This window comes from Bactrocera dorsalis, chromosome 2, assembly GCF_023373825.1.
Source record: "Bactrocera dorsalis isolate Fly_Bdor chromosome 2, ASM2337382v1, whole genome shotgun sequence".
Lineage (NCBI taxonomy): Eukaryota > Metazoa > Arthropoda > Insecta > Diptera > Tephritidae > Bactrocera > Bactrocera dorsalis.
In genome coordinates, this window is record NC_064304.1 from 14,824,840 (window position 1) to 14,841,199 (window position 16,360).

Consider the following 16,360-nt stretch of genomic DNA (forward strand, 5'->3'; position numbering starts at 1 on the left):
CTCTGTGGCCTCACTATCGATACCTCCCTAAATATATCATACTGTGGGAACCCCATTTGCTAATAGCGTAGTCTTGCCAATCCGAGACAAGAGCACAGGAGACTTTTAATTGTTTCCATGGTGCCTTGGTCTAGACGCAGATAATACAAAAGTCAATCTTTTATCAAATCTCCAGAACGTATTTCGCAAAATCACTTTCCAAACTTTATTTTCACCGGTCAAACGCCACTAAATAAATATTACCACTTGTTGTGGTTCAAAAACTTTATACAGCTTAAAAACAAACAAATTCTTATAATTATTTGTTAGTCCCACTATTTCTGACCGTATAGAAAACATAAATATTTCTTCCCATCAAACAATTCATTAGAAACAAAACGCTACATTAGGCCCTTAAAACAAAGAATAAAACCAACATAACTTGATTAGGAACCCCAATAACGCTAGCTATATTAGGCAAACGACGAAGTGCACTTGCACACATACAGACAGCCAACTATCAATCAGTGAAAAATTCTACTCCTCATGCTCCTACTAAATTCCGATATCACATTTCAGCGATTCACGATTCACTCCCTTCAAATTTACTTTCCACACAGATACGGCATTGATGCATGAAATCTATGAGCGTTCCAAACGACTCTATAATCGCCTCAAGCAAACACAGCGCAATTTACTAGCCATCATACAAAGTATACGCCGGTGGAGTCGGGAGCCACTCTACCAAAGTTGCGCCTACGGGCGTAACCTATTAGACGCACAACAGCAGCAGGAACGGCTACGGCAACGGCGCGTGCAATGCGATGAGACACGGCGTCTATTGAATCGACTGTTGATTGCCAATTTCTGTTTATTTTTCGATTATGACCAGCAGCGCAGCGAGTTTGAAGGGCATGACCACCAATGCATACAGGAGGTGAATTTTGTTTTTGTTGTTGTGTGTGTCTGGAAGTTTTCGCTTACACTCGGAAATTGTTTTTGTAGTTCTTACGCAAGTTTCCTACTGCTCAGCGACGCAGCTACAACAAGTATTTAGCCGGTGTGGAGGCACTGATTAGTCAAGAAGTGCGCATGGCTATTAAAGTCAGGTGATCAAATATGTCACATGCTTGAAATTTTGGCACGTCACAAGGTGACATAATCGTTGTCAAGTTGCACTTTAACTTTTTGTCCTATTGTGTCTGGTCAACATCATCTGCTTCTTACATTTTTTTCACATTAAAGTTGACTTATCAACTGATATCACATAATGAATTCAACGACGTGACTATCACATCACATCATGTCGAACCGCGTCATTGTAGCACTCATATATCTGACCAACCTCATCATATCATCAAGTCACAATACATATGTATGTATTATACTACTAATAAATATTTAATACAAATTATCAGCATTGCATCACATCGTAGCATAAGTGATGTATCATCAGTGGCAAAAAGTCGCTTATTATCACGTTAGTACAAACCGCATCACCAAGATCATCATCATAATCACGTAATTTTAAATCACATCACATTTCATAACCCCACATCATTTACCATTATCATTATTATTATCACATTAAATCATGTAGGTGAAACAATTTTAAAACTAAGCAATGTGTTATTGTGGTCTAATGGATAATTGGTGCATAATATCAGCACCATTTCTTAAAATATCACCTCATCCAACCATCAGTTATAGCACTTAAAAACATCAGTTTAGCGGCATATGTTTAATATGACATCACATCATTAATGAGACTGAATCATATCAGCTATAAGTCTATAGTCAAGTAAAGTCATAAATCACTTAAGAACTCATTGCACATCACATTACGATTTTTTATAATTTTTTGGGAGTTAACAAACTAATAAAGCTTAACAAGGACAAGAAGAAAATAATTTACAACGTTGTCACTTATTTCACAATAAGAAAGTCTTCACCTCTCACATGTGAAATCCTTATAACAAAGATCTTGTCAAGTGAAAAAGTTTTGCATACAAACCCTATATTTTCGATAAATGAGGTCATTAAGGAGAAAAGAGCATGTCTAAAATTTCAGATCGATATCTAAAGAACTGAGAGACTAGTTCGCGTATATACAGACAGCTGGACAGACAGACGAACATAGCTAAATCGACTTATCTCGTCATCTGATTATTTGTATATACATATATGCATATAAGGGTGTCTCAAGATATAAGACAAGGTTTTTTCCACGAAAAGTACGAGTATATCGCACACATTGTAACATACTAGTTATGTAATGTTGGAAAGGTGAGATTTTAAGCTTCATTTAACCAAAAAAAGTTCGGGGAAGTTAAAAATTACAGCTGTTCAAAAATTAGTGAAAACAATGAAGAATTTCGCTATATTTTGAAATTTTTGTATAAAAAAGGGAAGAATGCCACGCAAGCCACCAATGAAATTTATGAAGATTACGAAGACGATGCTGTATCAGTTCGTGTAGCTCAACAATGGTTCGCTCGCTGCGGTTCTGGAAGTTTCGATGTGAAAGATGCACCTCGCTCTGGTAGACCTATCGTTGAAAAAGTTGATGAAATTATGGAAAAGATTGACTAGGACGGTCACATAAGCAGCCATTACATAGCTGAGGAACTCAACATTCATCATCAAGCGATTTTTAACCATTTAAATGCAAGATCGCAGATGTTAATTCGGTCCATTAAACTTTTCACAGACAATTCATGTGGTACATCTTGGACCGAGTTAACATCTGCGATTCTTTGCTAAAACGAAATGAAATCGAACCATCTCTGAAGTGAATGGTAACAGGAGACTATAAGTGGATCAAAAAGATCATGCTTCAAGCGTGGTGAAGCTCAACAAATGGTCGCAAAGTCAGGATTGATGCCACGGCAAGTTATACTGATTGTGTTGTGGGATTGAAATCCACTGTGAGTTGCTCTAGTCTGGTCGAACGATTGAATCTAAATTTTACTGTCAACAATTGATGAGACTGAAGCAAGCAACCGCAAGCAAGAAAAAACGGCTTGAACTGATCAACATAAAGGGCTTCGTCTTCCATCAAGACAACGCTAGACCACACATTTCTTTTGATGAGGGAAGTTTTGATTCATCCACCATAGAGCCCTGACCTTACACAGTCGGACCACCATTTGTTTCGGTCAATGCAGGACTCCCTTAATGGAGTAAAGTTGGCTTCAAGAGAGACCTGTGAAAATTACTTGTCGCAGTTTTCCACCGAAAAACCAGAGAAGTTTTACACTGATGGAATAATGTCTCTAGCGGAAAAATGGCAAAAAGTGGTCAACCAAAATAGTACATATTTGGTTTATTAAAGTTCATTATAAATATTAAAAAAAATTAATTGAAATTTTATTAGAAATACGAAAAGACTTTTTCGACTACCCATCAGTTTTAATAAATTGAAGGTCCTTCTGAACGATAATTTTTAATAAAACCTTTTTCCAACATTCGCAATGATTCCGCACATGAAATTTGGTTAGAAATACAAAATTTTAGACAAGTTCTTTGTTCGTTGTTTTAAGTCATTGTAAAAATCGCAACACACTACTGATGTAACACTACTGAGGTGTACCGACTTAAGCAGCTGCTGTTAACATACTGGTTGACAGATCGCGCTCACATTTGGCAAAGTAATTAAGCAAGATGCAAGATTTTTTGAAATATCATTTTTCCCGAGGTTTTAGTTACGATTTCCATGTGCTTGTTTTTTACAATATACAATATACAGGGTATGCAATTAATACAATACATTGAATCAAAATTATTAAAGAAAATTGAAAAGTATGTTATGTAATATATAAAATCTTTTCTTCACTAAATTAAAGTAAATATTTAAGTCGTTCGATTCACAGATACAATCACAAGTTTGCGCTCCAAAAACCGATTTTACAAACTTCCAAAAATAAAAAGTAGAACTGCTAAAAGACCAAATGCACAATTATTTAATTAAAAAAATAATAAATTTACGAATTTTTCTTATTTTATATTGCATAATCACACACCCATCAAGCTATTAAATCACTTGGGAACTCCAATGCACTCATTGCAATTGAAGCAACGAAAAGTGCTCTTCAATCACCGGCCACATTATTTCCCTTTATTACATTACTGCCGCTCGTTGTTATAAATTTAACAAGTTCAACAAAAAGTTGCAAATGTCCTTGCACAAACACCCGCATTCAAAATGGTTGGCCGCAAAAACGCAAATATGCGAATGCCAAAGCAGCGCAACGACATGCAAGCCTGCAGCCACACCCGCACAGCCGCTATTCTATTGCACGCTGTTGGCATATTTCATTTGCCACAACATCCCCAACACCATTTCCAACTGCACCCGCCGCACGCCAGCACACGGCAAGCGCTGATGTATGTCGGGCGCTGCTTTTATTTTATTTTAACACACTTTAATGTTTTCACATTTAATGCCGCGAGTTTTTGCCAACATGCCACACCGCCGCCGCCGCCGCCGCTATGTTTGTTTGCAACGCTTGCGTGCAACTCACTCAATATGCACTCAATTTAATTTGCACATCACTCATACGCTCCGTCGCACGCGGCGGTCGACCGCCTGCTCGCCCCCTTTCTCTTCCGCACAGTTTGGCGTATTTTCACAACCGAATGGTGAACACCGCCAACGAATATGAAGAGTTGTCAACTCGAGGAACAACAACACCGCCAACAACACTCTACACGGCAGCAAACACGTCAACCGCCAACACACCTGCGCAGGTTGGCGCTGATGATGATGACGACGCTGACGCTGGCGTTGCGGGTGGCACGGGTGCGGGGGTAGAGACACTGTACGCGCCTCATAAACAACCAGTTGCGGCAGCCGTTGGCAAACAGCGATTGTTGTTGTCGCCACGCCCGCAAACACCTGCACCGCCAGTGGTAGCAACGACTACAACAATAACAACAGCAACAACAACGGCTACGAGAGTAATGTCTGCAATCAGCAGTAGTGGCAGCAACAGAAGTGCCGCTATAATGGCACACCAACACCTCAACAGGCCGTCTGCCGTGTCGGCGGCAACCGCAATGCCACTGTTTGAGGTGAAATTAGAGTTGCTGCCGGCTGAGACCGAGGCGCAGGCGTCGGTGGCGGAGACGGCGTCAGATGTGTGGCATACAAATACGGAAATACGCTTCGTGCCATCATTCAACGTGAGTGTAGAAAATAATTTTCAGCAAATTGTCGAGCAGCTGCTGGAGGACATACACCAGACTAGCCACGGTTGCATGCCGCAACGAATTGTTGACGACAAGACGCTGTCTGATGACAATGAAGACGACGACGACGATGGCAGCGACGGAGACGAAGATGCACATAATGACAAAAACAACAAAAATAATTTAAATGATGACGATAGCGCTGTGGTAGATACCGTTGAATGCAATAATAATGATTACGTGTTGCAAGCAGAAAACTTGCGAAGCTTCGCGAGACTGCAACACAGACGACACACGGAAGAGGACCGAAAACAGCGTCAGACACGAAATGCGAGTTTGTCAACGTTTCATGAGGTGGCTGTGGCGAAGCGTTTACAGCTGCAGGAACTAGCGTTTAAAGCAGTACGATCGCAGCAGAGTAACGGAGACCAAACAGGTGAAAGAACTACGAATTTCTTATCTGAAACCGATACTAACGTCTTAATTGTGAGCTTGGTTGGTAGAATTGTTGTGGTCTGTCTCGTTATTCACACTTCATTTTGATATTTAAATAAATTCAAGAATGCGAAAATACCAAAGATGCCGTAGAGCTTTAGCCAAACTTTATAACCTCAAAATTGTACTAAGTGATAAGCTCATGATAACTGAGGGTTGATAGATTTATGGCGTAAATGTTTCCTCTGATATTTATAACCTCAAAATTATACTAGATTGATTTTATCCCATGACATTTGGATGTAGATAGATTTATAAGTTCACATGATGGACAGTCTTTGGATATCCAAATAGAGCTTACAAATTTATCAGAACATATGTAATAAAATTAAATGAATAGATGGATTACATTCCCAAAAAAGAGTCAGATATATTACGTGCAAGTGTAACCTAGACTCAGCTCAACTATGCTCACATCGTGCTTCTTGGCTAGACATGCTTGTAAACTGCTTTATTTTTTGTCCGTAGACATCTCTGCCGACGAACTGCGTCAGCTAAATGCCGACATACACGCTGCACTCACAACGACTATTCGCGATGCGCGACTCTTCGCGGCGCAATTCAACGCATACGCCTTTCTGTGGGAACAGCAGCGAGAGCAGGTGCTACAAGCCACCTTAGAAGGCGCACGCGAAAAGGAAGCTGTCACTGGTAAAGGTTACGCCATCATGGAGGCATTCAAAATGCAGGTGAGTCACGCCTTACACATTTATGTATGTATATGTATGTATATATGTCTAGGAAGATGCTTTCGTGCCGCACTAGACATTATGAAGAATAGAAATAGCCAAGATTGTCTACTCACAAGATTGGTGCACAAAGGCTTTTGACCCCTATTATTCTTGAATGTCAGCATACTTTGCGTGTAGTGTTTTTGTTCTCTAGTAACAGTACTTGTGTGCAATGGGCTGTCATCAATGGCAAATTGGATGCTTTTGATGTAACATAACTTCTGCAGCTTGATAACCTCACAATATTTAAAGGATATAAGAAACAAATCACGTTCAATATTTTCTCATACTTTATCAAAGTAATGTGCGATAAAATTTTTTATATTGCCGACAGATGTTTTTTTATGGAACCGGTACAGACAAAGCCATTACGTATGCTTATCCAAGAGATGAACTTTCAAAAGCCCAAAACTTTGTCTGATTTCTTTTTTTTGTGATAGAGAGCATATAGTTAGGAATATATTTTGGACTTGTCTTAACCTTCAATTCCTCAAAGTTGTCGAAGTATCAGGAATTGAAATATTCCTCATTCTATATAACTTGGAATCATTCTTCTTCTTCTTCTTTATTGGCTTAGACATCACTTGCGCGGTTAAAGTCGAGTTTACAACAATCGCTTTTCCTTCGCGCTGTTAGTTCTGTCGGCCATCGCGACATAAAGGCAGCTTTTTTTCGTGATATCAAGAGCAGCTTTGAAATCGACGAAGAGGTGGTGCGTGTCGATTCTCTTTTCATGGGTATTTTCCAAGATTTGGGGCATGGTGAATATCTAGTCAGTTGTTGATTTTCCAGGCCTGAACCTACACTGACGGTGGGCTTTACTCTTTCACACAGTACGCTCGATAGAACCTTATATGCGATGTTGAGGAGGCTGAACTCATTCTACGAAGAAGCTGATGTATGCGCTTTATCAGTTCTTATCAGTCCACCGTCGCTTTGTTGTTCTTCAGCCGGGTAATTGCTGTTCGAACTTCCTACTTGTCGATGAAACATCTGGTCCATCGTCGTCGACTGGGAAATCCGGTGCATGGACAATATGATCTGGAATCAGCCAGAGATCAGAGTATGCTCCGGTCTTGAAAGCTTCTGTTCGTCGCCGCATCTTTACGTAGAACTTTCGCTTCTCAAGCTCTTCATTCTCAAGCATTCTCTCTTTTTTTTCTGCAAATGCGTCTTGCTTCCCTCTTCAAGTCTTGGTATCTATCCTATCCCGCACGATTATAACGTTGCGAAGTAGGCAGTCTGTTTTCTCCACTGCAACACGGTACTCCTTATCGTCGTCCAGCTGTTCTTTTGCATTTTCCGAAAACCAATCTTCAATAATAAGCGATTGGAGGACTTCTACTGCAGAAAAACTTTGGAAAAGTTTAAAAATTATATTTCTAGACTAATAGCATTACTTCCGCACAATATAGCTTTCAGAAATTACACAGATTCATACATACTCCCTTACTGAAAAATATGCCACACAAACCTACATACATAAATATATGTAAGTTTGTATATAATTTTTAAGCCGCCGGCGATCCTTAAAATAACTGAAGCGATTATGTTTAGCACATCAGCATAATCAACCAAGAGTGATGTTAACCAATTTTCCAATTATCCCCAAAATTCGTTTATATGCATACTAGCCTACAAGCATTCACACACACATACACATGCACACTAACACCATTGACTTGAGGGTCAAAAGCAGCTATGAACTCTCATAACCACAACACATCATTCATCGTCCCTTCTTATGCTTTTCTTTGGTTTAATTCTAAGACCAACACTAATACAAACAAACAGCTGCTCGAATATGCTAGAATTTTGTGTAGATGGCATCCCTGTCACTTGTCATCTTGTGGCCCATTATCGTAAATTGGCCAAGCATTTATCAAATGTAATGGGTCATCTGGGTGTGACTCAACGAACGCTGATAATCAATATGAGTTCCTGTAAATGCCAAAAATAACATAACTCCTCGTACATCTGCAGTAGAATTTACTTGAAGTCGTAAATTGGCATACATATGTCACCAAATTAATTATAACTTGCTGACAAGTTTACTTCGAATGACATTTTGATTAGTTAAAAACCTCTGTGCCGGCTGATAACTTAAAGTAACGGAATTTCCTCTACTTACCATTGCAATTTTGTGTTCAGACTTAAACCAGTTGTTATTCGTAAAGACAGTTGGTTAGTTGGCACAGCACCAGGATCTCGTATAATGTATAAAACGTCATTTTCCGGCACTGTTGCGGCGACCTTGATTATAATTTTGGTTGCTTAAGGAGGATGCATAAGAACCTCTCAACTAAGCTCCCAGAGCTTCTGAAAATTCTTCTCTTATTGGTGAAGGCCTCAGGCGACTGCTTCCCCTAAATTTAGTACGAGACGTAACAACAGTATTTCAGGATCTCAATCAATTCAGAATGCTTCTGATTTCTGACGATTAAAAAATTGGTTATCAGGTAGTGGGATTTTTTATTAGTCGTGTTTTTTTAATTGGCGGATCCCAAACTCAGCGCACAACCTCGGGGAGGAGATGTTTCACCTTCTCACTAAAACAGAGGATACTTGTTCTAAGACCAGAAGTAGTGAGCTTCTTGAGTCAAGTGAATGGCGCTCAGTGAACTTTCCTCACTTGCGTGAACTTCTACACACGGCTCCATTCACCACTGGTATTGAACGAGGTTAAGACAAAATATCTCCTGTCATCAAACAAACAGTCGTCGCACTTGCAACGCCACTGTTATAACTTTGAAGGTGTAGATAATGTCATCTATCTTGGAACCAGTCAAAGGAAATCCAATGCAAAATCTTCGGACTACAGAGGGACATGGTCGATGACAACATCTGATGAGTCGGCCTTAGAGTTTTCGAGAGAAAGAAGAATTTATTGTCCTTTTCGCATTGGCATCGGCCCATATCGCATTCGATGGAAGGATGGCTTTATAAGTTATACGACGGCATTGACATAGTTCACCGAATTAAGAGACAGCGGCTACACCGGCTAGGTCATGTCATCCGTATGTAGTATTCGACGCAGTACCCGTCGAGGAAAGCAATAGAAGCAATAGTAGAAGATCTTGATCTATTGCAGTTCTAACTACAGCTTAGATGGCTTAATAGACGTATTAAAGATGGAAATATAAGAGTTTGAAGTTCACTCGTACAATAGTATGGTACTTCAGAAGCAATTTTCTGGCTAATATATCTTTATGTTATAACCAAATGACACATCTTCCTCCTCAACAAAGTCAATTGCAAGACCCAGCGCAGAAAAACTCTATGTAGGTCACAGTAACCCCCACATAAGGGTGTACCATATGTTGGTGCAAGTCTAAATAATAAATTACAGTACAAAATATGCGTGAAGTTTATTTATTATAACAACTAAAACGCAAAATATTGCATTTACCGTAAGAAAAAAGAAACAAAAAAACCCAAAGAAATATCAAAAAGTTGATAGGCACAACAGGAGGCGCTCGAAATGGTGACCAAAAGCACTGCGCTCCACAAAAAGCAACTGTTTGCCACCTAATTTATTACTCGCAATCGGTGCGCGTATTGACTCAGCTGTTCATAATGCATGCAATTTTAGTTGGCTAATTTCTCAAGAGGTGATGAGTTGGCCAATTTCGAGTTGCCGCTGTGGCCAGCTGCTGCTCAGTGTAGACCCATAACGCAACCAAGCCGGAACCGCATTAGTATGCGCACTAAAACCACGCAGCGATTACCAAAAGGCATTTGGATTCAAGCAACAAACACACACACACATATACATCATTACACATTGGGCATGCATATTTTCCCCGCTATCAACCCGGCAGTTTTGCTCATTTATTTGCTAGGCTTGGTTATTGCATTCGCTAATAATATGTGTGTATGTATGTATGTGGATGTGCACCACATTTATAACCAACGGTCATTGCTGTCGAGTGTGTGATTGCAAAATGTATTAGCTGCGAGCGCATTAAATTAAAATACCCAAATGAAGCGTCCATTCCTCATATAGTCGATTGGATGAGTTTGGTAGGCTCTTCCATTAGGGCGATATGCATTAAGTGCAAAAACGTAAAATATTTTATTATAGAGGGAATTCGTGTGCTTCCGTTGTGCAGGCTCTTAGGTATTTGAGGGAATGTTTTGATCACAAACTATTTGACCGTTATCATTTAGCAATTGCAAAATTTCTTAAGAAAGAAAGTTGAAAAATATGAACTACATGGGATTCGAAAACGGAACCAAACTCTTTCATTCTAATAATAATACAATGAAAATACTCATCTGCTTCTGATTGAATATTCAACTTAAAAGTTTGGCACTACATGCAGAGGCAATGTGATAATTCGACCGAACCTACTCTTAAAAATACAGCATATGATTTCCTTTGATACAAAGTTTCCAAAATTAACATCTTTGCAGGACCAGAATTGAGACCAACGGATTTCTCGAGCTCAGCTCGTTGACGATAGCCAACCAATATGATTCCAATGATATAATATGTTATACATACATAATTACCTCACTTCAAGTCTAGAATTACGACATACTGAAGCTCCGCAGTTTTCTCAAACTGAGATTGTCAAGGTGCCTTTACTTACACTACCTACCCTATGAAGAGTAAACAGAGATTGCATGTGGTTACAACGGTAACTACAGAAAAGAACCGGTTTTTATGCCAGGCCTGTCGTCACCCATACTTAAAAAAAAAAATTCTATAATTATCGCCTAACCAGTAATATTTATACGAGTATATAGAAACTGCAGATCTCTCTTTATCTTCGAAACGCCACAAACATATTTTTTTGACGTAAACTGAAGGATGTGGGTATTTATTTTCTCTTTAGAAAAGACGGCATAACACATTGACTAAGAATTAATTTTCCGGGAAAGTTCTATTACTGTTCTACTGTCCTTGGTATAGTCTGATAGAATCTACCAATGGGTTTTGCAATAAGGGTGGTATGGAAAGGAGCTACCTCTATGCCGCCATATCTCAACTTGGTATCCCGGCAAATCTAATGCGGCTTTGTAAGCTGACCTTAAGTAACACCAAAAGCTGACAAAGGAAACTCCCTAACGTGTTACCAACTACCGCGCCGATAGTTCTGCTTTCTCTCGACTGGATAAGGAAGCGAAGCAAATGGGTCTGGTATCAAACGAGGTCAAGACTTATGAGATAAGAAAGTTTTCGAGAGACAAGTCCCAAAAAACTTTATCGATGCGACTACCCTTGTATTACACATATGGTCACACTTGCCAACAGTAACGGAATTGACCAGTCGAGCCGGCATTTTATTGCCTCAATGAATCGAGCAGCAGCCAAAGCAACTGTGTCACACAGCACATATTCACGGTATATTTATCTGTATACCATATATAGTTTCAATAACTTACTGAGAATTCGCTCGATTTACAATTTCATATTCTACTATGAACACTTTTATTGGATTTTCTCTGCTTCAATTGCGGTTGACGCAAACGCAGCTGTGTTCAGTTTGCTTTGGTTAAAGCCGAAAGCCAAAATAAATTCGTTAACTAATTTATGTGCTGCTATATAGACTTAGTTACATATACATATGTATATGTCTAATTATTGTAATAATTCTTAATAATTCTTTTAATCAAATCCCCTTTCGCCAGATTGACCGCTACAATGAGCATCACGAGGCCGTTGAGCAACTAACGGGACAACAACGCATAAATGGCTGGCTAAGCATCGACCTAAATCCACTGAAGTATGCGCTACTAAACCACATCTGCAAATGGTCACATCTCCACAAACGCTGGCTGTTGCAGTACGTGGAACGCACCTTGAATGTAAGCGCCTTAGCAAAGGGTGCGTCTCTTTTTATATACACACTTATCATTTTCTCTACACCAGGAGCTCACTAACTTCATCAGTCATGGTCTGGCAATTCTCCAGCTGCCCGTAGGCTTGAGACACTTTCGCCGCTTGCTGCGCGTACTCGCTGTTATGGCACAAATCCAGAAGCACGTCGTCTATGCCGACAACATGTTTAAGCCCCTGAAGGACATTATGGCTTTGCTGAAGTCTTATAATGTAGAATTTGATCAACAGTTGCTGAGGAATATCGATCATTTGCCGTTGCAATGGAAGCATCTGAAGGATGTAGCGGCTGCGCGTTCGGAAGCGCTGGAGCAGGCCCAAAGTTATCAGAGGGAGCGTGTTAATTCCATGATTGTCATATTCATGTGTCGCGTGCAAAATTACGCCAAACAGTTTTCGCGCTTGCCGGTGAGTAAGATTTAACAATGTTGTTATTTTATTCTTTAAACCACCGAAGAAATGACGTTGGTGCACCAAATTGAACTTTCAATAAAAGTTTCGACAAAAATGTTAGAACCGAGTTACTTCAAACACTACAAAATCAGCTCAGGTGTGCCTTCCAAACTCTGAATATAGGTCAATTGTTTTCGGAGACGCAGTAATCGGCTACAGGGAGGAGTCTCGGCAAAAAATTCGGCGATTTATCATATATGTATTTATGTCAAAGCCTCTGTTGACTTAATTTTAGTACCCACACCAAAAGTCATTTAAGAATAAAGGGAAAATATTCTGAATTACGAAGAAATTAATACATTCCAAGCGTAGATTTATAGACTACACTTTTGAAAGATAAAAATCCTTTATCCATTCCAAATTGCAGTTCTTCTCCGTTCCTTGCGACAAGGTTTATGAGCACTGCGATGCTGTCTGCGCTCGTTTAGACCACCTTGCTTCACTTCACCGTCGATACCTACGCTACTCGATACTACTCGGCATCGATGCTGCGGATTCAACAACACTGCAGCTATGCACCGCCGAACTGAGGCGCATAAAGGTGAGTGTACAAGCACACATTAACAGCAACTTAGAACCACTTAACTTCTTGTCTCTCCGCTTATAGCAATTGTGGGACTATGTGCATGTCATTGAGGCCTGTATTGTGGAGTGGCATGCTACACCGTGGCACAGCATCGACACTGATGAATTGGAAACCGAGTGTAAAAAGTTTACGCGTGATCTACGCACTTTGGACAAATGTATACGCGATTGGGCGCCATACACATACATTGTGGATATACTCAAGGAGTTGATGGCTTCATTGCGCGCCATCACCGAACTACAGAATCCGGCTATCAGTGAACGGCATTGGCTCGAGCTTATGCAAGCAACCAAGGTAATTTGTTGACAATATTTTCCCTTTGCTTTTTACCAATCTTCTTTGATTGTATTCGCCCAAAAGTTGACTCAGACGCGTGATGTGGAATATCTGGTGAGTTATAGTTGCTACACGCAGCTTCCTTTTTTTTCTGAACGTTACAGAGTACTGCTTATAAACATTATTAATTCAGCAACACTTTGTTCGAACGAATATGACTCTATCTCTAGCGTCAACTATAGTTTTTAAGCATAGAAGTTCTTAATACTGAGGACTTACATTCCAAATACCTCGAAAACGAAAAATCTGGAAAGTAATTGAAGTTCCTTGAAGTGGTTTTTTCGAAAGCAAATCGATTAAAATGGATATAAAAGAATTTTTAAGCAATTCATAATCAATATGAGATGAAGTAGCCAAGAAATTCTCAGAGCTAGACTAAAAACAAGTCTGCCTACCTCGCTCTCTTTCTCTCTATATTTGTGAGGAACACAAATGAGTCTAAGAGTAAATACTATATATCTATCTCTCCTTGTCTTTTTGAATGTCTTTATCTCTCTCTCTATGTCACCTCTTCAATGTCTCTCTCTTCCAATGTACGTGGCAAACTTCTTCTTCTTTGTTGGCATAGATACCGCTTACGCAGTTATAATGGAGTGGGCGTCGTCCTCTTCCTTTGCTTTATTCAGCGAGTACTGCGTCGAATACTCTTAAAGCTAGAGTGTTTTCATTCATTCGGACGACACGTCCTAGCCAGCATAGCGCTGTCTCTTAATTCACTGAACTATGTCAAAGTTGTCGTATATCTCGTACAGCTCATCGTTCCATCGACTATGGTTTTCGCCATAGCAAATTCGCAAATGACCAAAAATCTTCCGCAGAACCTTTCTCTCGAAAACTCGTAGCGTCGACTCATCAGTCCATGCCTCTGCACCATATAGTAGGACGGAAATAATGAGTGACTTATAGAGTTTGGTTTTGTCCGTCGAGAGAAAACTTTACTTCTCAATTGCCTACTCAGTCCGAAGTGGCAACTGTTGGCAAGAGTTATTCTGCGTTGAATTTCGATGCTGACATTGTCGTTGGTGTTAATGCTAGTACCATGATAGACGAAGTTCTATACGACTTCGAAGTTATGACTGTCAACAGGAACGTGGGAGCCAAATCGCGAATGCGACGACTGTTTGTTTGAAGACAAGAGATATTTCGCCTTGCCCACGTTCACTCGTACGCCAGAAGCTGTACACTATTATAGAAGATCGTAGCTTCTCTATTCAGCTCTGCAGCTTGAATTATTTTCTCCGGTATTAGATTAGAGAAATCGCACGATCGGAGTCGTCTGAAACCTCGTTTGACAGCGAACGGCCCGGAGAGGTCCTTCCCGATCATGACGGAGCTTTTGGTATTAATCAACGTCCGTTTACACAACCGAATTAGTTTTGCGGTGATACCAATTTCTAACATAACGGCATAAAGGCAGCTTCCTTTTATGCTGTCAAAAGCTACTTTAAAATCGACGAAGAGGTGGTGTGTGTCGATTCTCTATTCACCGGTATTTTCCAAGATTTGGAATTGCTGGATTTTGAATATGAATCAAATGTATGTAGAAAAATTTTTGATAGCAAGAGACTTCTCACTCATCAGAGTTCTTGATATTTTATCCAGAACCATGGAGCTCAGGAATTCACATGAAGTGTGTTCTATTTAGGCCTAAGCAATCTGAAGAGTTTTGCAAATAAAAATGTCCGGAATTTCGAGTTCTAGATTTTAGAATTATCAGCTTTGCCAATGGTGTGCGGTAGCCACTCTGTGCCTGTGTTTTACATTGTCAATTGATGGATTTATTTTCACAATTTGTTTATGTCCAAACTTGATTTGGATCAAGTGCTTGCTGCACTGGGCAACGAATTGCGTAAGTTGCATGCGTCAGTTGCAATGATTGAACCATGTACATTTAATTCTACGAACGAGACAACAGAGTCCACAAATTTCGAGAACATATACGATTAAGTGTGCATATGTGTGTGGGCGGATGCAAGCGCAGGCGAGATTGAGTTGCATACTTTGCTCAATCTATATAAATCTGGTCTATAATGCAAACTCAATTCAACCATCGTTCCGAAGAAGCCTCATTTACGTACACACACACACACAATTTCGCCTTTGACATTAATATTTACATGAAAATAGTTTGTAAATTTGTCATCTATATGCGCGTGTGTGTATGTGTGTTTATACGTTGTTGTGCCCATCTGGGACTGAGCTCCGATATTAGCAAATAATTGACAAGTTAAAATTACATTTTCAATTAAAGACAAATCCTGCAATCACAGTCACGAAAATTAGTGGCTCATTCCCCTTGTTCACAACGGACTAAATTTATGGAAGGAACTTGCGAATGCAAATGTGTGTATGTAGTGTGAGTGTGTGTGCGTGTGTTGTAGAGCAGTTGCCCGAAATTACTGAGACAATTTATTTGCATGTCAAATTAACCAACCGTATCGCTTACTTGATTGCAAGTACAGTTATACGGGGAAATACAAGTGAAATATGCGGAAGGGCTTATAAGACGCGCACACACACAAACGCAGAGCGAGAGTTGTTTTACATATATTTAATTTGCTAAACATATACATATGTATATATGTATTTGTATTTGTAAGATTTATAGAAAAAATAATTCCGAATTTTCGTTGTCATTTACTTGAATGTTTAATAAGCTTTACACGCACACACTTTTGGTGTTTTAGGTGGTGTATGTTTGTGGAAAATATTTATGTTCAGTGGAAAATATGTTGTGCAGCCGAT

The 16,360-nt window shown here is 39.7% G+C and overlaps 1 protein-coding gene across 1 annotated transcript in view; it reads left to right on the forward strand.

Moving 5' to 3' along the window:
- Positions 1-16,360, forward strand: part of LOC105227652 (dynein beta chain, ciliary) — a 50,571-nt gene that overhangs the window by 16,150 nt on the left and 18,061 nt on the right. Inside the window, exons 9-17 of the mRNA XM_049447787.1 lie at positions 600-916; positions 985-1,088; positions 4,596-5,605; positions 6,133-6,353; positions 12,033-12,209; positions 12,274-12,648; positions 13,061-13,234; positions 13,301-13,573; positions 13,640-13,669. Coding sequence (XP_049303744.1) covers positions 600-916; positions 985-1,088; positions 4,596-5,605; positions 6,133-6,353; positions 12,033-12,209; positions 12,274-12,648; positions 13,061-13,234; positions 13,301-13,573; positions 13,640-13,669 — 2,681 coding nt within the window. The remainder of the gene's footprint in view (positions 1-599; positions 917-984; positions 1,089-4,595; positions 5,606-6,132; positions 6,354-12,032; positions 12,210-12,273; positions 12,649-13,060; positions 13,235-13,300; positions 13,574-13,639; positions 13,670-16,360) is intronic.